The 21,304-nt window shown below is 38.9% G+C and overlaps 1 protein-coding gene across 3 annotated transcripts; it reads right to left on the minus strand.

Moving 5' to 3' along the window:
- Positions 1–8,485: 8,485 nt before the first annotated feature.
- Positions 8,486–21,213, minus strand: LOC139945774 (ubiquitin-conjugating enzyme E2 U-like). 3 transcript variants are annotated; one of them, XM_071943189.1, is made up of 11 exons: positions 21,103–21,213; positions 20,379–20,573; positions 20,068–20,152; positions 19,473–19,565; positions 18,807–18,904; positions 17,914–18,040; positions 16,497–16,673; positions 14,985–15,081; positions 12,299–12,417; positions 10,130–10,231; positions 8,486–9,588 (listed from the first exon to the last, which is right to left on the minus strand). In XM_071943189.1, the coding sequence occupies exons 2-11, from the start codon at positions 20,442–20,444 to the stop codon at positions 9,482–9,484; spliced, it is 1,071 nt and encodes a 356-aa protein (XP_071799290.1). In that variant the 5' UTR covers positions 20,445–20,573; positions 21,103–21,213; the 3' UTR covers positions 8,486–9,481. The 3 variants fall into 3 exon arrangements, with proteins under 3 accessions (XP_071799290.1, XP_071799291.1, XP_071799292.1); XM_071943190.1 differs by having other exon boundaries at positions 20,379–20,592; positions 21,103–21,200; XM_071943191.1 differs by lacking the exon at positions 10,130–10,231 and having other exon boundaries at positions 21,103–21,210.
- Between the last annotated feature and the right edge of the window lie 91 nt (positions 21,214–21,304).

The following is a 21,304-nucleotide window of genomic DNA, read 5'->3' on the forward strand; positions in this document are numbered from 1 at the left end:
ATTTCTAAGCGTAATTGAGTTAGCAGATGCAGAAAGCAGTGTGTTTTTGTTTAAAGACACACACCTTTGGTAGTTGTCAAACGCCAGTATTCTCACTTTGTGCATCCCTAGTGCATAAACAAATCTCTGAAATTTTTGACTCCATTGGTCATCGAGGTTGTAAGAAAATAATGAAAGAAAAAAAACATTGTTGCATAAATTTGTGTGCTTTCAGATGCCTATACAAAAGTCTTTAGACCTAAATAGTTTTGATATTTGATTTAGAAATTAACTCTTTCCTCAAAAACTACGTTACTTCAGAGAGGGCTGTTTCTCACAGTGTTGTATATGTACCATCAATAGCTCTCCATCACTCGTTACCGAGTAAGGTTTTATGCTAATAAGTATCTTGAATAATTACCAATAGTGTCCAGTGCCTTTAACCAGAAACTGATTATCCGGGAATGTCATGATGATGCTTATTGATTGCGTCTAGCTTGCCGCTGAGTTTAGCTCAGAAGGTAAATTTGTTCAGAGTCGTGTTTTGTCTAGTCTATACTCCGCTCCTGGAATAAAAACCTTGGTTTGAGTGCACGGTCTTTATGGGTTGTCAGATTTGCTGATAACTTGTGTACGTTTTTGGTTCCCTGCTAAATTGGTTAAGAATTTTTTTAATATTTTTTTTTTTTGTATTTGATTGAACATGGGTACCAGATCCATTTTAATGAAGTTAATGAGCAAAATACAAGGTACCGCACCAACCTCGCAACATGCTGACGTGACCCGCCCCTGGGAACTTTCTCTGAAGCCATTTAGGCTATTTACATTGCAAGTTCGCACACGTTTTAGACGTAATAGACTACAGACCGAATGCTAACTATATGAGAAATAAACGTTGCTTTAGTGTTTGAACTATATTTTGTGCGCGTGTCTATTTCTCCCCACGCGTGGAGTGCCAAAATGGCCGCAAGGAAGCCTCACTTATTGCTTTGGATGGACGTACCGACCCATTCCCTTTTATACAGCGTGTACAGTACGGACACAGCCTAGTAGAATATAACATTGACCTGCATTTTGGCTCACCTCCTTTGATTAAAATAGAATATTAAAGCGGGACAGTTTTTTTTATGTCCGCATTGGATTATCACTTTGCTGTAGTCGAGTGACGTGACAAAAGGATGATGACGTCATGCGCGCTACGCTAGCACGGTTGGTCTAACTGCCATTTACACACAGTATAATACCGAATTTAAGTTTCATTTTATCGACTGAACATCGTGAGACGGAAGTTATTCGATTTAATTGAAATCAGAGCTTTTCTATATTGGATTTGAAATCAATCCACTTAGTACAGTTTACTACGCTAATATAACGTAAAACATACTTCACAAGTTCCACTGTCATGCTCTCAAATAGTTCAGGTGGATAAACTCACTAGCAGTTATGGCCGGCCATTTTAGTTGGAAACCATCGAATGGCGAACAAGTATGGCGGCTGACGTTACCAAAGAAAGGTCCATTCTGTCAGCGTGTGTCATAAACTAGATCTTAGAACTTGGCCCATACTTCATAATTCGATTTATGGCTCTGTTATATGCTGTGCAGCAAAGACTCGAGGTCTCCATGCATACAAAAATAGTGTCCACTTTTACGTATATATAAGAAGGGGAGGTTGTTGATGTGAATGATTGTAACTTGTAAGCACAATGTGAGTTGGCTGCAAAAACCCTGGGTGGATCACTGATATCTACTATTTTGACAGGATAGCGGAATTAGGGCGTTCATTGAAGTGACCAAAGCTCTTTTGAAAACACACATTCAAACAAACAGCTTGGGCATCCATGCACATCAGCGCATACAATATTGTGGTTTTTTTTGCAAATTCTTCGGCAAAACGCCTATTAATTAGTGCGTCAGTAAACTGCTGTAACATCCGGTGGATGTGAAAAGACATTCCATGTATAGCTATCAGTTTTGTTTTGTTTAGTTGTGTTTTCCCCCTATTTTAGGGAAATTCCAAGCTAAAAACTTGTCCACCGCATTACTAAGATTGAGCCACTGACTGGATCAGTCAAAATTGTGCCACTGCTGGATGACAGTGGAGTGGATACTGCTGCCATAGCTGCGCATTTCATTAACATCGCACTTTTATAATAAAATGTTGATCCAGGTACAATAACGAAGATCGTTTATCAAGATCTAACCAGTGGGCGTGCTATCCTATAAATAACAATTGATTTTCATTTTTCTTCCTTTGTCACACGGCAATTCGACCATGCAAGGTTTAAAACGACCGTGAAAGAACTAGTAGCTACCCTATTCTCATTCATAAATACCTTTTTGGTTAAAAGGCGTAACAAAGTAAGAAGCTCTGTAAAACCATAGAGCAAGGAATAAAACTTATCCGTTTCCGATTGCTTAAAGGCAGTGGACACAATTGGTAATATTCAAAGACTAGCCTTCACAGTTGGTGTATCTCAACATATGCATAAAATAACAAACCTGTGAAAATTTGAGCTCAATCGGTCATCGAAGTTGCGAGATAATAATGAAAGAAAAAATACCCTTGTCACACGAACTTGTGTGCGTTTAGAGTTGATTTCGAGACCTCAAGTTCTAAACTTGAGGTCTCGAAATCAAATTCGTGGAAAATTACTTCTTTTCACGAAAACTATGGCACTTAAGAGGGAGCCGTTTCTCACAATGTGTTATACTATCAACCTCTCCCCATTACTCGTCACCAAGAAAGGTTTTATGCTAATAATTGTTTTGAGTAATTACCAATAGTGTCCATTGCCTTTGCAAATTAACATCTTTGATAGATTATAACTTTCTCGCTTTGTTCTGGATGCTTTCCCGGAATTCACAGCTACTCTATTTCTTTAAACTGATATGTTTTTGTTTGTGCTTTTTTATGCCTCTGACGAAGGTCTGGTTTGGATAAAAAAATATAAGGCCACCTCTACTACTATAGTTTTAATTATGAATGAAATAATGTGGTATCCATTATAAAGTAGGTAGATATAAGCCTATGGACATTGTATATACAATAGAATTTACATTATATTTTATATATTAAAGTGATTTTGTTATTTTAATTTTACTATAGGTGGCCATGTTTTCTACAATTGTTTTTGCACGTTTCAACTTATTTGTTTTTATTCTATTTTGTGATCGAGTGGGCCTTTGTTGCACCACAATGTGTTTTGATGTTTGTGCAATAAAGGTAATAAATTAAACTAAACTGTGTATAGGCCTGTTATTATATTCATCTTTTCAAGTCTCATTGCCCGTATATTTGAATAATTAAATCTCACAGCATAAACAATTCCAAGAACCGCTGATCTAAACTGACAAAATAATACAATAATAAAATTGACGTTCGAAATGAAATTTTAATGAAGGTCCGAATTTACATTAACCGTCACTGCCTGAAATGCGTTCATATAATAATGGCCTCATACACACATGGTTGGCGAAGCGAAGCCTGACGCACCAGTACTGCATAAACCTCAGGGTAAAGGCAGTCATTGCCAGTCAACTACAGGGCTAAATCTGAGAGCAGGCAAACAACCATCGGCTTATAAACCTTTATCTGAACTCTTGATAAACTGTATAGTTATTATAATAGAACTGATCAAAATAAGAAAGTGCTGAGAGAAGGGCATCTTACACGCCGTATACAATAATACAAGACAGGTTTGTAGAATTCGATTTTTTTTTTTTTTTTTTTTTTTTGGGGGGGGGGGGGGGTAATGTTTGTACTTGAAGAAAGTTTGTTGGTCACATTGGTTTACCCCATTTTATTACCGAAGTTCATAGACATTTGCAGTTCCCGACCAGTGTACAGAGTTCCAATAATGCCATGCCAGATAACGTGGGAATAATTATTGTCAAATCGAATTGTTTTATGAAGTATAAGTATGGACTGTTTATTTCAGTACGGAGCTCTGGAAGTGCCACGCAACCTTTTTGAGATCCTGAGATTATTTGCTGCAAATGATGACGTCATAAACGTATAAAGATGACAACGGTCATAATAATAGCCAAACATTTATTCGTACGCGTATAATACTATAATAATACAAAATAAGGAAATATTCTCTGACCTTGTGCCAAATTCTACGCTTGTGTTACTTATAAAAGCACAACTCCACTAAATAATTCCTCTATCTGCCCCTCTATACATGTAGTAGCCCATAATCGGGGAAATTAGAAAGATTGTGAACATAAAAACGGGGAAAAACTGTATGGATACCTATCTATGGGTATCTAACCATGAGTTTAATTATTCCAAGATGGCCAAATACTTAGATATTTATACAACCAATGGCGTAGAACCCTACATTATTAACATATTAGTTCACATACAACGACAATTAACTTGAAAGTCCACGGGTTAACAAACTATGCTTACGGGGGTCGCTAATGCAATGCATGCACCGTCACAAATGAACCCGTTGTAATATGAAATAATATTACTCAAACCTCAGAAATCTCATCCAAATTAAACCGTCGATCTTGGATAACTCCCCCGCGATGCTTTTGGGAACAATTACGGCGGAAATGGACAATATTGAAAGAAAATAAAAAATTCCCCTCCAATTACTGGATATAATCTTGACAATAAGTAGGCCTATCGCATCGCCGGTTGGGAAGAGAAATTACCCAGCTATGACGTCAGAGATTGCTACACCACAAGGTCGTCCGGCCGCGTATTAGCTCTCGTTATTATATCTGGTATTACTAAAATTCATTGCGAGTAATAAAAATTGCCTTTTCCTGAAATTGGAAGAAGATAATTTTCTTCTCTCATTCTTATCTTGATTCATCACGGAATTACGTTGATCGTTTCTGTCCGACGACTGTTTCTTGTTTTGACACAGATCAAGCATAATTTCCCCAAAAGCGTAGAGTAAAAACCAAAATTAATATCTTTATCCCCGATGCAAATTCCCATAGCTATCGATGTTGATGTCGTACACACGTTATTTAAAGTAACATTTCATAAAGCCTTTAAAGGCAGTGGACACTATTGGTAATTGTCAAAGACTAGTCTTCACAGTTGGTGTTTCTCAACATATGCATCAAATAACAAACCTGTGAACATTTGAATCGGTCGTCGGAGTTGTGAGATAATAATGAAAGAAAAAACACCCTTGTCATCTGAAGTTGTGTGCTTTCTGATGCTTGATTTCGAGACCTCGAATTCTAAACTTGAGGTCTCGAAATCAAATCCGTGGAAATTACTTATCTCTCGAAAACTACGTCACTTCAGAGGGAGCTGTTTCTCACAATGTTTTATACTATCAACCTCTCCCCATTACTCGTAATCAAGAAAGGTTTTATGATGATAATTATTTTGAGTAATTACCAATAGTGTCCACTGCTTTTAAGGGTATAATGTGTTAACTGATAACACTGTATTCCACATGCAGTTAATTCACAATACACACTGAAACATTGGTTATATCCGCATTTTATGTGTCCCAACGTGTCATTTCATTTCATTTGTTCTGATTGTGAAGCTAAAGGACACTCAGAAAAGCAAACTAAATCACTGTCCTAGCCAAGAACCCTGAAGAGAAGACAAGGAAGGAAGGAAGTTTCAGTTTTAGATATGGGAGAAAAACCCAAGAGAATTCTTTCAAGGAAAACCCACGCAGTCAGGTAGGGACTGAAAACCTAATCCACATAGTGGGATTCGAACCGGGGTCCCAGATGTGGAAGGCGAGGAATACGCCAACCCAGCCATTATACATACGACCACTATAAAACCTGTGGACGTTTAAGATCCAGGATAATCTGGATCACCGTAAATATAGGTTTCAAATTTGTAAGTACACTCGCGAGATCGAAACTAGTTTTTGTGGGTTCACTCGTTTCACAAAAACTACCATTTCAGGCAACAACAAATCAAAACACGATTCCCTGAACAGTCACTGCATGGGGAAAGACTTGGTTTTTGATATAAATTTACAAGACAACCATCAGGCTAGATAAGAAAGCTCCGCTCCATTCTACAAATACGGAGCAAATCGCGCTTCTAACCATATAGGGTTACCAACTCACTCCCATGTGACACATTACGGTGTCGGTCTAAAAGCGCACGGTGCCACACACGTGGCCTGCTACACATGGTGATTTTAGGCGCCAACTTGGACACGCTTCGTTGCCTGTAGAAGCATTTCTTCGTGGTTTGCATTTCTCGACGGACCATGTTTCCTGGAAAACATGTCTACAGTATCTCCTAGGGAGCTCCTCCAGAGAGCTGTCCATGAATACCGACTAGTGTCTAGAGAAATTGCGACTCTAATTGCGAGTCTGACCCTCAATGGTTAAACGGGGGCACTAGAAGGGCACGTGAACTTATCAACGCCTTGGCTCAAGTATAATCCTAGCCTAAATGCTATTATCTGGGAGTAAACCAGACCTAGGCAGTGCTTAGGCTTTTTAGGCACAAGATAACATGTATTATGTATCAATTAGATGTAACCAGTGTTCAGACCCGGTAGTTCGAACAAGAATACAATTTGAAGTTTTCCAACTTTTAAAACTCGGGCTGTGACGTTGCAATAAAAAAATATATTGAGAGACTTGCTACAACTTGCAACTCAGGGCAGTGGACACTATTGGTAATTACTCAAAATAATTATTACCATAAAAGCTCACTTGGTAACAAGGTTGATAGTATAAAACTTTGTGAGAAACGGCTCCCTCTGAGGTAACGTAGTTTTAAAGAAAGAAGTAACTTACAATGAATTTGATTTCGAGACCTCAGAATTAGATGAGGTCTCGAAATCAACTTGCATCCGAAAGCACACAATTTCGTGTGAGAAGGTTGTTTTTTCTTTCATTATTATCTCGCAACTTTCACATGTTTGTTATTTTACGTATATGTTGAGATACACCGAGTGGGAAGACTGTCTTTGACAACTGCCAGTGTCCATTCAGCCATTTCGTTCAAACACCGCGTGTACGCATACGTACAGGGTGCAAGACTAGAATGCACATTGGGTTGTGCTGCATGCTTATGGCCCTAAAATGGCTTCCAGCGACTATGTGCTCAAAGAAAACTACCATCCCTTAAGACACAGCTCTTTGTCTATGACGTTGTGTTACAAATCCAAACAAAATCACTAAGAAAACAAAAATTAGGCAGGCTGGAAACCAATACGAGGCCCGTGCCCAATAATTACCGATTTGCGGCTCCATGTGTTCACACTACATAAAGTCAAGAAGGACAATTCCCCTAGAAAGAAAAAAGCCATCGGTCAAAATATTTTGAATGAATATTTTCCAAAGAGGCAGTTGACACAGAACGCAAGAAGAAGAAAAAACGGGTCGTATATCAGCAGTAGTCGGATAAGTCTTAGAAGGGATAGAATTTCCAACTCCAGCATCAAATATCCGGATCGCGGAGACTCACCGTCAACTCGTTTTTTTCTTCTTTTTTTTCCCGAAGCCCCCCACGGGAGTATAGGAGTGGAATTATGGCGGAATTAAACAAGTGCTCATGTTTGTTGCCGGCGGGAAAATGTGAAGACTTCTGTCAGCTCTTCAAACGGTAACAACACACGCTGAGCGCGCTTTATTATTGGCATGATGGCTGCTATCACATGATACCAGCTATGCGTTTCTTTATCAACCATGTGTTGTCACTCCTTAGAGAGACGGGTAAAGCCAGCCTGAAGATGATCGTCTGGGATTAGATACATGGGTGAACTTTGACCTTATTTGACGACAGTACACAACCGTAGTTTCTAGTGAAGACAACCCTGTCCCCAGGGGCGTGATTCATTGGATAGAGTAGCAGCATTCAAACCTCGCGCTCAAGGGCAACAAAAAAGCTCATAATGCTTTTGTGTCGGCGGGAAAGGACTTGTGGAGCGAGCTGTCACTTTTATTTTCCAACGTGGAAATGGGAAACCGCGCCAACCTAAATCTGACATTCATCGTGAAGGGAAGCAGTGGTTGGTGAGGTGTACATCAACATGATGAGGGAGACGAATAGGGTGAAAAGAGTGGGTTGACGGACTCGTCAAGTAACAAAACACTGCATTTGGAGAGATAGATAACCCTCTCGACTGAATTCCAATCTGATCAAGTTCGAAGAGTACGCTTTTGTGCAGAGACTTGTTATGTTAGTTTACTGAAGTCCTTCATCTGTTCGGGTGATAATCCTTTTTCTTCGACCGTAGCCTACTATGAAGGAATTCAATAGGGGAAAAAACTTTCTGAAAGAAACGTCCCCACTAATTAAATTTTGTCACATCAAATGAAGAACTAGTTAGTTTGTGCCATCTATTTCTGCAAACAAAAAATGCAATCTCAAACGGGTTAAAAAGAGAGATTAAACAAACCGTCCCTTAAATTGTCACATAGAGAAAAATACATAAGGTAACAGTTGTTACTGTCAGCAACTAGAGTTACATGCAATAAAACAATTTTATTTTTTACCTCATCTGCGACAAGACTTGAAATAAATTGTACATAAAAAGTAACCCTTTTTTCAGGACGGTGTAAAGTTTATTCCAAATATTTATAAGTTTTAAATCGATTATGTACAAGTAAATCAAATATACATTATATTAAGTGTCTAAAAAAAGGAAAATAAACCACTCACAAAAATAAACACCCTTCCCTTTTAAAGAAAATGCCTTGGCTAAAACTTAAAACACACTTTGAAGAAAAAAACATTAGAAAATGTTTTTTTTGTATTCACTATACTTTGAAGGTCTAAATCAAGAAGCTAAAGAACACAAAAAATCCTAAGCACAGAAACATTTTCTCAGCAAATATCGATGACCAGCTAAATCAACGTATTCTGAAACCATTTCACTAATTGATATTTTGCTAAGTGTATATTCTTGTAAGGCATACTACAGTATATGACTGCGACTGCAGTGGAATAAGCAATTTGTTTCAAGTGAGATTCAATTTAAAGAATCTGGTGCAATGACTTGCTTAGTCACAAGTTACTGCTTAATTGTGAATTCCTCACACTATCAAGACAGTTGTTGTGCAAATGATTCGGGGCAAGCAAGAGACGGCGAACACAACACAAGATTTTGAATGAATATATATGGCACAGTGGTACCAGGGTTTGCTCATCTGGAGGTTGGTACATGTATACCATTTGACATAACAAATGTCTATGGAATTCAAATCTAAGCGGTACACTGTGACTAGGCAAGTCATTGTACTAGACTATATTCAAATCTAAGCTAAAGCTGTCTTTGCAATGTTGTTAAAGGCACTGAACACTTACAAAAAATAAGCATAACAACTTACTTGGTAAAGAGCAAGGGAGAGCTGTTGATAGTATCAAACTTGTCCAGTGCCTTTAACGTGGTGATCCAGCTACAGCAAATAATTGGGTTTCGGCCCGAGTCTTTAAACCGAGCATGTACTCTGCAGACTTGTTATTTTGTGGAGCATTTCTCTGCTGGGATGAGGTACAACTAGAATATGGAAAACTTTAACTGTAAGTTGACCCGTTGTCATTCTAACTCTTCCTCGTCCAGATTGGCCGTCCACTCCACCAGGTCATCCACATCTTTCTCCCATGGATCACCTATCTCACTTTGGGCGGTAGAGGGCGGTGGGGCTGTAGCAACAAAGAAAACACACTCTTCATTAAGCCTGGGCAACTAGTACGACTAGTATCGCAGTCGCGACTATTGATTGCTTAGTCGAGTCGACACTACCGTTTTTTCAACTACTTGGTTTAAGTATACATCCTAGAATAGAATTGAAAGGTACATGTATTTTTATCGGACTCAGAGCCAACATTTGAAAATGATCTTACACAGTCTTAAGGTATTACCATTCAACTGAAAAACCAGGGCCCAATTTTTTATTTTTTTATGCAAGTCGCCAGACACACAAGGCCTGAAGGCCACTTGAATGTGTGGGACACAATTATTTTTGTCCAGAGGCCTTTACCACCTACTCCTAGGGCTGAAACAGGGTTACCCCCTTTTACAGTCCATACAGATGTAGGCTCTGGTATCATCAGTCCGAAGAATATTGCTTGTTACTGGTATTCAGTTGTTGCTTGCTTATCCTGAAAATCATGTGGAAAGATGGTTGGTAATCCTGTTTTTATCGAGGAAGAAATTTCATGCAAAGCAAGTTTTTGTGCTTACAGGCTTCATGAAATTTGGCTCTGCGGATTTGTCTGGTCCTGAGTTTACTGGCCCAATTCCAAAACCACTGGCCTTGTGTCCAGTGTAACATCCGAGCCCTCCCTGAGTCAAAGAAATTCACCCTTGAGATAATTTCATGATCGTTATTAATTTTTGGTTTTTACCCATATACACCGATGTGTGTAGCACTGTATACTCAGTACTGAGTACTGAGTAGTAGCACTGTATACTCAGTACTGAGTACTGAGTATACAGTGCTACACACATCGGTGTATATGGGTAAAAACCAAAAATTAATATTCTTTATCCCCGATGCAAATTTAACATCTATTAATTCATGATCGTTGTTGTGCAAGTCAAAGACTTCTTGCAGGATGTAACAAGTGCAAATCATCAGCCGAGCGTTGTAATAATAAAAATGCAATTTATTTCCAATTACACCCGCTCAGAGTGCATACTGTTATCTGAGCTCAGTTTTACGTCATACTTGGAGTCGGTACTTGGCTATTCTGTTCATAAGTGTAGCATAATTCTAGAGTAAGCCGCGCTCACTTCATTAATACTGACTCCAACGATTAAGAAAAGCGCATACGAAATGCATTAAGCTCACAATTCCCTTGAGGATCCGAGTACTGTATAAAAATATGTTTTGTTGGACCTGCCTTCACATTCTTTATAAAAGCTCCAATAAAGATGTACTGAGTTTCGCCACAACAACACCATACAACATACTTTTCAAGGGTGGGTGTGTTTACATTGAATTACGTGGGTCATTAAACGTAATGTATCTGCAGTTAAAGGAACACGTTGCCTTGGATCGGACGAGTTGGTCAAAACAAAAGCGTTTGTAACCGTTTTTTATATAATGCATATGGTTGGAAAGATGTTTTAAAAGTAGCATACAATGATCCACACAAGTTTGCCTCGAAATTGCGTGGTTTTCCTTCTACTGTGCGAACTATCACCGTCGGCCATTTATGGGAGTCAAAATTTTGACCCCCATAAATGGCCGACGTGTTAGTCGACGAGGTTAAAGGAAAACCACGCAATTTCGAGGCATGTTTGTGTGGATCATTGTATTCTACTTTTACAACATCTTTCTACCCATATGCATTTTATAAAAAACGGTTACAAACGTTTTTCAAAGACCAACTCGACCGATCCAAGGCAACGTGTTCCTTTAATCTTTTTGGGGCAGAAGTTAGCAGCCCAACTGGTTTGTGCATGATCCAATTAGGTCCACTCACTGTTTTGAAGGAATTACATGGAGATAACAGGTGTGAGCTGTCATGTTAAAATGATGATATATTTCTAGCCTCTTACTTTAAATAATGGAGCTTTTTGGTAATGTTTTGTTTTGAAAAGTCTCCAGGTCCCGTCAGAATGATCAGTTGCTGTCATAAAAAAGGCCCTTGAGTGATAAAATGGGTAATTGTTGGTACAAGTACACATAAGCAATTGGAAACTTTTGAGCCTGAAGTAGTTAAAAGCAGTGGACACTATTGGTAACTTCTCAAAATAATTATTAGCATAAAACCTTTCTTGGTGACGAGTAATGGGGAGAGGTTGATTGTATAAAACATTGTGAGAAACGGCTCCCTCTGAAGTGCCATAATTTGTGAGAAAGAAGTAATTTTCCACGAATTTGATTTTGAGACCTCAGATTTAGAACTTGAGGTCTCGAAATCAACCATCTAAACGCACACAACTTTGTGTGACAAGGGTTATTTTTCTTTCATCATTATCTCGCAACTTCGATGACCGATTGAGCTCAAATTTTCACAGGTTTGTTATTTTATGCATATGTTGAGATACACCGAATGTGAAGGCTAGTCTTTGACATTTACCAATAGTGTCCACTGCCTTTAAAGCAGTGCAAGTACAGCAGATGCAGGCACTTGTGATGTAATGACTTACAAACATATCAGTCATGACAACAACAAATTCGACAAAGTCTCCCTTTAACAGAAACCACGACAAGAAAAGTCACCAGAGACTGCTCAGCTGAGATGAATTTTAAATTCGCTTTCAAAATATTGAATATTTCCCGAGATAATTTACTCATTGGAAATATTAGACTTTCAGAGCAGCTGCGGTTAGTTCTCCCGAGGGAATCTCAACAAGGGGGGAATCTGATTGGGGACGTCAGGATGTGGAACTTTTCCTCACCTATCTTCCGTGACGGCAGGTAGATCTTCCTCATCTTGTTGATGTGGTCTAGTTTCTTATCCTGTGAATCTTTCTTGTCGGGTTTCGATGTGAAATTTCCATACATCAAAGAATTGTGCCTGCCAAATCGAAAGCAAAACAAGTCTATTATATCCTTGCTGTACCCTCTATCTATCGGCAATCTCGGTGGTCTAGTTGGTATGACACTGCTCTAGAATTGCAAGGGTTGTGGGTTCAAATCAAACCCAAGTAAAAATTCCTATGATTTTTTTTACAGGAATCAGGAGCATACTGGGTATATAGTGCTACACACATAAGGGTAAGGGTAAAACCAAAATTTAATTGTGACTTACAAACATGCATACAATCAGGGCCCAATTTCAAAGAGCTGCTTAAGCAGAGATTTAAGTTTAGCAACTTTCTGCTCAGTACAAATAAGCAAGATACCAGTGACAGATTGTACATGTGACACTGTACTTTGGCTGGTAACTTAAGTCCAGTAAGCATATTTTTGTTGTGCTGAGCTACTTCTTGTGTTTTGCAGCTCTGTGAAGTTGGGCCCATGGCAGACTAATTTCTTTAAAACAAAACAGAACATAATCGGTTAATAATTTTTTTGCCGAGAAAAATAAGCGGGGAACCATTTTTTGAAAACAGCACACATGACATTGTAATTTGGGTGGTACCCATCATTCTGGAAAGCAAAATTGAGCTAAGCTTGTTTTTTCCTCATCCAGCTCTTTGACTTTTGGCCTATGAGAAAACCCAATCAACTGGACCCAATGTCACAGAGCTGCTTTTAAAGCAAACATAATTTATTTAGCATAGTATATCAATAAAGCACATGAAGCAGAAATGAACAGGATACCAGTCACAGATAATAATGTGTGAAATGAGGCAGGTAACCATAATCTGGTAAGCACAAATGCTGTGCTTAGCTTTTTTGTGCTAAAGCTGCTCCAAGATCTTGGGCCGGGTCTCAAAATATTGCTCTCCTTTTTCACAAAGTCTGAATCACTGATCACCATCATATAAGACAACGGTTACAGCCCATTCAAAAAGAGGATCTTGATTAGTTACTTAACCCTGAATTCTGACTCGATGAAAAAAAACGTAAGATGTGTTTCTACAGAAATTTGCTGTCACATTTCCACTTTTTTTTTGCAGCGGCTTACTGCAGCAGTGTTGAAACATCTGCTACGTTGCCATGACAACGTGATGTCAGACTTGATCTTTTAACATGTCAAAAATACTTCTGCCACCAATATTTATAAAGGTCTTTGACTGCTCATCAAGATCGGTCATGTTACTATGGAAACATTGTGTCACTTGTCCCACATCTTGCAACATTTGACTCGATAGACCAAACCAAACGACAATCATATGGGTGCCATTACTGGGTAGACAACATTCCTTACTATTGTGCACGACATTGTTTTTCTTATATCTCACGGGCCTCTTCGGACCAGTAATGATGATGCAACCGTATACCAGTAATGATGATGCAACCGTATGAAGCACCAACTGTGTGAAGCACAGACATGGGGTGAGATAAAACATGCACTATGCGCCCATTAATTTTTGCCAACCAAACTGTAAGCAAATTACATGTACGTACTAATGTCAGGGTTCTTCCTTAGCCCTATATAGGACTCTTTCTCTGTACACAGGAACAGAGTCCTAAGTATTGAGGCCCGTTTCTGGGGCGGAAAAATTTCACAGCTTCATAACTTAAATCTTACCTGCAACAAGCCATTAATTTCAACAGATTCACATTCCATGACGGCATACATTTTTCTGCGGTGGGTTTTGGTCCTCATATTTTCCTCACAAATCCGTCATTTTTGTGAAATAATGCAGCTTCCAACGTTAAAAAATTCCCGTTTCGATCGTTTTCTCACAGTGTTGTCTGTTGTCGTGCGTACGCGTATACATTCGCGTGCAAGACGCATGATGCAAGCTTAGACGCATGAATTCTTGGTCACCGTATCTTGACTGCACACAGCGTTAACAACACAATTCAAAAATGTGCGCGTCGCGCGTCTTGCGTACAAACGGCAGACTGTGAGAGTACGGACAAAAATGGGTATTCCTTAACGTTGGGAGCTGCATTATTTCATGAAAATGACGGATTTGTGAAGAATATATGACGATCAAAACCCACCGCAGAAAAACACATGCTGCCATGGAATGTGAACCTGTTGAAATTGGTGCTTTCTTGCAGGTAAGATTTGAGTTATGAAGCTGTGAAAATTTTCCGCCCCAGAAATTTACCCTGATGTCCAGGACGTAACTGTAGTACAAAACGAAAGTGTAAGGCCGCCAGGGCTAGGTTCTTCCTTAACACTAGACCTGGGTGACTAGTGAAATATACTACTGACTAGTCGCACCTCATAGTCGAGACTACGACACCAGTTGTTACTAATTTTTTAATCTCAAGATGCATTGTGCCAATGTTTGCCGCAGGTGCATTATATCAAAATTCAAGCTGAAAGGATTGAAGGATTGTGTCACTGATGTCTGATTGAGTTTCATAAGTAAATTGTGTTTTCGTGAATAGTCGTGACCAACACATTTGGTTCACCAAACAGGGATGTTGCGCTTTTTTGGCGTAACAGTTTTAAAAAACTGAGGTTGTGCTTATGGCACAAAGCTATCATTGAATGGGTTTGATGCAGTGACTTACTCTTGAAGTTGTTTTTTCATGTGTTGTTGAAGCTCCTCTAGAGGTAGCCCAAAGTGTGCTGTCTGCATCTTGGGATTATTCTTGATTGCTTCCAACACTGTCAAAGTGGAACACACAAAAAACGTCATTAATTAAAGGCCCCTTTTCAAAACTACAGAGTTTCCCCTTAAAGGTAGTGGACACTATTGGTAACTACTCAAAATAGTTATTAGTAACAAGTAAGGGGGAGCTGTTGACAGTATAAAACATTGTGAATAACGGCTCCCTCTGAAGTAACAAGTAATTTTCCAAGAATTTAATTTCAAGAGCTCAGAATTAGATTTTGAGGTGCCGAAATCAAGCATCTGAAAGCACACAACTTTTATGTGACAAGGGTGTTTTTTATTTCATCATTATCTTGCAGGTCTGTTATTTTATGCATATTATGAGTGGACCACTGTTAAGGAAGAAGGCTGAACTATACCAGGATAAAGTCAGGAGGGAAAATCATTGAGGATAAGTTACTGATGGATTTTTTTTTTTTTCTCATGGGAAGATGCTTGCTAAGTACAAAGCTCATTTTATCAGAAAATAGGTTCCTGTTTTGTAAAAAAAAAAAAAAATTTTTCTCTTAAACAGAAGTACCCCCCCCCCCCCAAAAAAAAAAAAAAAAAATAATAATAATAATAATAATAATAATAATAATAATAATAATAAATAAATAAAGTAAAAATAAATCCTCTGAAGAACTCCTGAGATTCCAAGTACACAATGAAAAGGGGGGGGGGGGGGGTGGGGTTACCATCATGCCCCTGACACCCAACAAATTTGTGCACAGCCACATTTGTAGGTACAAAATGTTTGTGTCCATTTTATGAACAACAGTTTGATGTAGTGGTTAACTCTATGTTATTTTTATATTTATTAACAGTCATTGAATCAATTATGAATTAAAAGTGCTTGAGTTTGTCAAACAAAAGATCTGCACAGAGTTGCTTAATATTTATCTGTTGTTTAATTGGCGTCTTTATGACAAAAAGTGTACACATGATTGTGGCTCTGCACACATACATGACCTAATGGATAAGGTAATACGGCACACACTCTTTAAGGACCTTGGACACTATTGGTAATTGTCAAAGACCTGTCTTCTCGCTTGGTGTATCTCAACATATGCATACAATAACAAACCTGTGAAAATTTGAGCTCAATTGGTCGTTGAAGTTGCGAGAGAATAATGGAAGAAAACTAAAACACCCTTGTAACACAAGGAGAAGAAGTGTGCATTTAGATGGTTGATTTCGAGACCTCAAATTCTAAGTCTGAGGTCTCGAAATCAAATACGTGGAAAAGTACCTCTTTTCGCGAAAACTACATTACTTCAGTGGAAGCCATTTCTCACATTGTTTTATACTATCAACCTCTCCCCATTACGTGTTACCAAGAAAGGTTTTATGCTGATAATTATTTTGAGTAATTAACATAAGTGTCCACTGCCTGTAAAGCATTGCTAAGGTTAATGTCCAAACTCACATGGATTTTTCATGTTAGCCTGCGCCTTGCTCGTAGCTATACCACTCCAGGTTGTCAGGTATTCATCAAAAGATACCTTTGCTAACCTCCCTTGGGATGTAATAGGCTTGTCAACGAGACCGTCTTCCGTTTTATCAAAACGCACCTTTGCATCATCAGCTTGGAGATTCTCCCCAGCTGTAAAAATGAGAACAATGAGAGAATGTTATCACTATGCCATGTGCCCAGAAGTAGGACGCAATAAAGAGTTACCGCAGAAAAGGTGAGTGAAAGCAGGATAGCCTGTAGGATGTCCTGGCAGGCTTGTTAAAAACTAGCATACATCCTGTGAAACTACAGCCATTTTTTCTGTGTGTAAATTTGTTGCTTGCACAGTAAGCACAGTAAGCGAACAATGGTGATCACAGAGCCATGCAATTGGCCCCAGACGGCATGCTAGTCAACAACATTTAGAGAATGGTGATCACAGAGCCATGCAATTGGCCCCAGACGGCATGCTAGTCAACAACATTTAGAGAATGGTGATCACAGAGCCATGCAATTGGCCCCAGACGGCATGCTAGTCAACAACATTTAGAGAATGGTGATCACAGAGCCATGCAATTGGCCCCAGACGGCATGCTAGTCAACAACATTTAGAGAATGGTGATCACAGAGCCATGCAATTGGCCCCAGACGGCATGCTAGTCAACAACATTTAGAGAATGGTGATCACAGAGCCATGCAATTGGCCCCAGACGGCATGCTAGTCAACAACATTTAGAGAATGGTGATCACAGAGCCATGCAATTGGCCCCAGACGGCATGCTAGTCAACAACATTTAGAGAATGGTGATCACAGAGCCATGCAATTGGCCCCAGACGGCATGCTAGTCAACAACATTTAGAGAATTGTGATCACAGAGCCATGCAATTGGCCCCAGGCGGCATGCTAGTCAACAACATTTAGTGAAATTACATTTACTTTACAAGCACTCCAGTGATGTGTCATGGCCAAGCGGTTAAGAGCACCAAATTCAAACCCTGGTGTCTTGATCCGTCCCAGTCGTGACACTTGTGTTCCTAAGCAAGCCACCCATGACGCTTCGTCCTTAGGATGGGACGTTAAGCCATTGGTCCCGTGTGTTGTGTGACGCACGTAAAAGAACCCAGTGCATACACTTATCAAAAAGAGAAGGGGTTCATCCCCGTGTTTCTAGTTTGATTGGCTGCTTATTGCGCCACAGCACCTTGTAAACTTTACATGGTGCTATGTAAAAGGAGTGAGTCTCATAATTAAAGCGCAGCCCCACATACCTTGCAGGGGAAATACTGCATGTTAAAGTGCCTTTTGCATCACTGAGTGATGGACGGATATGCTCGCTACATAACAAGCCACTACTATTATTATTATTATTATTATTAGTATTATATTTACCAAGAACACGTTGGCTAGCACTCACGCAGTCAACAACCATTTGTCTGTACAAGTCTGGGGTCTCCAATAAGATGCTGCATGCATCTTGGTTGACTGCATTCTTTAGAACTGGGTTGGACAGGAGACACTGGGTGGGAAAATCACATAGAGAGAGAAAGATGATGATTCAAAATTAATTGCTTCCAGGTTTGGACACAACTTTTTGTTTGTTGGTTTCGTTTTCGATGATCATCTCGAAAGGCAACTTAGCACGGCTCCCACAAGAGGGCTTATTATCTCATACAAACACTGGTTCAAACATCTATAAAAGTTGCATTGCACAAAGTAATAAATTTTAAGTCAGCCACAAGACGACAATACTTATTCTAGTCATCATGAAATCAGTGGTTTACTTGGTTAAAGGCAGTGGACACTATTGGTAATTATTCAAAATAACTATTAGCATAAAACCTTCTTGGTGACAAGTAATGGGGAGAGGTTGATGATATAAAACATTGTGAGAAACGGCTCCCTCTGAAGTGAAGTAGTTTTTGGTTTCGAGACCTCAGATTCAGAAATTGAGGTCTCGAAATCAACATCTAAACGCACACAACTTTGTGTGACAAGGGTGTTTTTCTTTCATTATTATATCACAACTTCGACGACCAATCGAGCTCAAATTTTCAAAGGTTTGTTATTTTATGCATATGTTTAGATACACCAAGTGAGCAGACTGGTCTTTCACACTTACCATTAGTGTCAAGTGTCTTTAACTTATATCTCAGATATTCAGGCAAGTGGGCACATGGGCTAAAGGCAGAAACAGTGTTTATGGGGGACTTTTGAAAACTATTTTAAACTGTTTGCAGTGGTGCATAACAAAAATGTATAAGAAAATGCATTGTGTAAATTACCTGTATTGCTAGTAGAATCGATAGTAAACTGTAAGATTCCTTCCAAATGCTGTAATCGTCTAGGAAGTCCACACAGGGCTGGCCTGTGTTCATATCAACTGCAAGTTGTAACAAAGAACAACAATGAAGAAGCAAGGCCTGAACGTATTTATCAAACATTTATACACCCAGATTGAAAAACTAGCTCAAAGTAAACTTTTCACAACATAAACCAACAAAGTTTCATAACACTAGCCTCTATCACTCCTAAATAAAATGTTCCCTTTCTTAAAGGCAGTGGACACTATTGGTAACTACTCAAAATAGTTACTAACATAAAAACTTTCTTGATTACGCGAAATGGGGAGAGGTTGATAGTATAAAACATTGTGAGAAACAGCTCCCTCTGTAGTGACGTAGTTTTTGAGAAAGAAGTAATTTTCCACAAATTTGATTTTGAGACCTCAGATTTAGAATTCGAGGGCTCGAAATCAAGCATCTGAAAGCACACAACTTCGTGTTACAATGGTGAAACAGGGGTTTTTTTTTCCTTTGATTAGTATCACGCAACTTCGACACATTGAGCTCAAACTTTTAAATGTTATTGTATGCATATGTTGAGATACACCAAGTGAGAAGACTAGTCTTCGACAACTACCAATAGTGTCCAGTGTCTTTAACACTTACTATTTGGGTGGAATGGAACAGTGTGGAATCGCACTGACGGTGGAATGTTGTTGAAATTTTCATCAAACTTCAGATTTACTGCAAAAACTCCACCTGTAACAAAATTACAATAAAATCAAGTGCAATCAGATTGGCTAAAATAGTTTCCACACTACCTTTCACCTCAGTGGATCCCGATTCGAATCCCGCCTCGGCCCGCAGTCTTGCATGTGGAATATCCACTAGGGGTTATTACTCCAGTTTCATGATAGTGAAAATAGTGAACATAAATTTTCCTCCATAAACTACTACGTTTGCCGTTTTAAAAACGAATTCCCAACTTTGGTTTGAAAAAAACCAAAACCAAAACCGAAGGTTAGTTTCAAATTGTTTCCTTCGTCTCAAAGAACCGTACCCAACTCATTCATGTACGTGACTTGGGTACGGAGTGACTTGGGTACGAGTGACAGACATTCCAACTACATGTATGAAACATGTAAAAGGAATCGTGACTAGGGCTTGCCCTCCTCTTGACTTGTGACTTGTGACTTGGACTAGACCTTAATAACTCTGAACTCAGACTAAAATAAATGTACAAGGCTTAGTAGTCACTCACCTTCCCATATGGTGTCCTTTAGACCCTTAATGGTCGCCATCCATTCAAACAAACTGTCATCTCTCAAAGGTTCAGCTTCAATTCCCTGCAGATAACAACGTTTAGTTCGGTATAAATACATAGTCTTTATTTGGTTTCTGGTCAATTTCATGAATAGTTATGAGCCAAACAGGGAGCCTATTTTTGCAGTACATGTAGTTGCGCCTATTTTTGTACAAGCCATGGCGACATGATTAACCAAGTAATTGAAAATGGTTGTTGCGACTTGACAAAGCAACGAGTCGCACCAGTTGCCCAGGCTTACTACTTACCCAAGCTGGCTGTTTTTGCAGGAGGAAGTACTCCTTCTCAAGAAGCATGTGCGCCCTTGAATGCATTTTGATGTGACTTCACACTACCATGTGAACGGAGTTTCTTCAATACTTAAATTCACAAAAGTTCACCACCTTCTGCTGCAATCCTCATTGCAAGATGGCTTTTAAGATGTCATCATCATTGACTGTCACCTGTTGACGGACGAGGAGACTTGTTGGAATTGAAACAACTCACAATTAATAATTGATAAATTTATTAATTAGCATTAGCAACATTCATGTGTCTATTTCTTACAAGTACTTTTATTATACAAATATCATTCAAAACGTGGGAGTTTGACAAAAAAGAAAGGGTTTTAAAAACAATACTTTACTTCGTCAACATTCATTAAACTATTCGTTCTTAAAATATCTGTTTACCTGTTTACTCTATCCAGTTTCAAAATTATTTTTAATTTAACATTTTGGAGATCAGAATTAGCTTTGTCCTCGTGTAACTTAAAGTAAACTTTGTTGTTAGAGTTGACTGTCTTGGCCGTTGTTCGCACGTTCGCACACACACAAAAAAACAGCAGTCATAATTTCTTTTACGAACGGAAGATCGGGGACTTGGACTGGAGAGGAGGGTAACTACGGCAGATTTATCTAGTAACTACATGTTTGAATCAATAGAAAATCGGTTTTTAAAATAAAAAAATTAACGAACTCAACAAATACTTACCATGTTCAAAACGAAGAACTTATATTCCTTCTCAAAGCTCTTGAGTCATGGCAACACCGTCAAAAATGTGTTTACATGACGGCCATTTTGGAGCTAAGCAACTTCGTTCTCAAAATAAACATTTGTTGCATATTCTGACACCAGCTTCTTCCCCTTATCGTGCCGCTCACATTCGCTCGTCCCCGCAAGTTCTTTTCTGTCT

The sequence above is a fragment of the Asterias amurensis genome, chromosome 13 (assembly GCF_032118995.1).
Source record: "Asterias amurensis chromosome 13, ASM3211899v1".
In the NCBI taxonomy this organism is placed as follows: domain Eukaryota; kingdom Metazoa; phylum Echinodermata; class Asteroidea; order Forcipulatida; family Asteriidae; genus Asterias; species Asterias amurensis.

What these genes read in the sequence shown, in the direction of transcription:
- LOC139945774 (XM_071943189.1), bottom strand. Translation starts at nt 20,444, where the DNA reads ATGCATTCAAGGGCGCACATGCTTCTTGAGAAGGAGTACTTCCTCCTG. An exon ending in TGCTAGCCAACGTGTTCTTG is followed by an intron (nt 16,674 to 17,913) that starts GTAAATATAATA and finishes TCATTTTTACAG; the next exon opens with CTGGGGAGAATCTCCAAGCT. An exon ending in ATGAAAAAACAACTTCAAGA is followed by an intron (nt 12,418 to 14,984) that starts GTAAGTCACTGC and finishes TCGATTTGGCAG; the next exon opens with GCACAATTCTTTGATGTATG.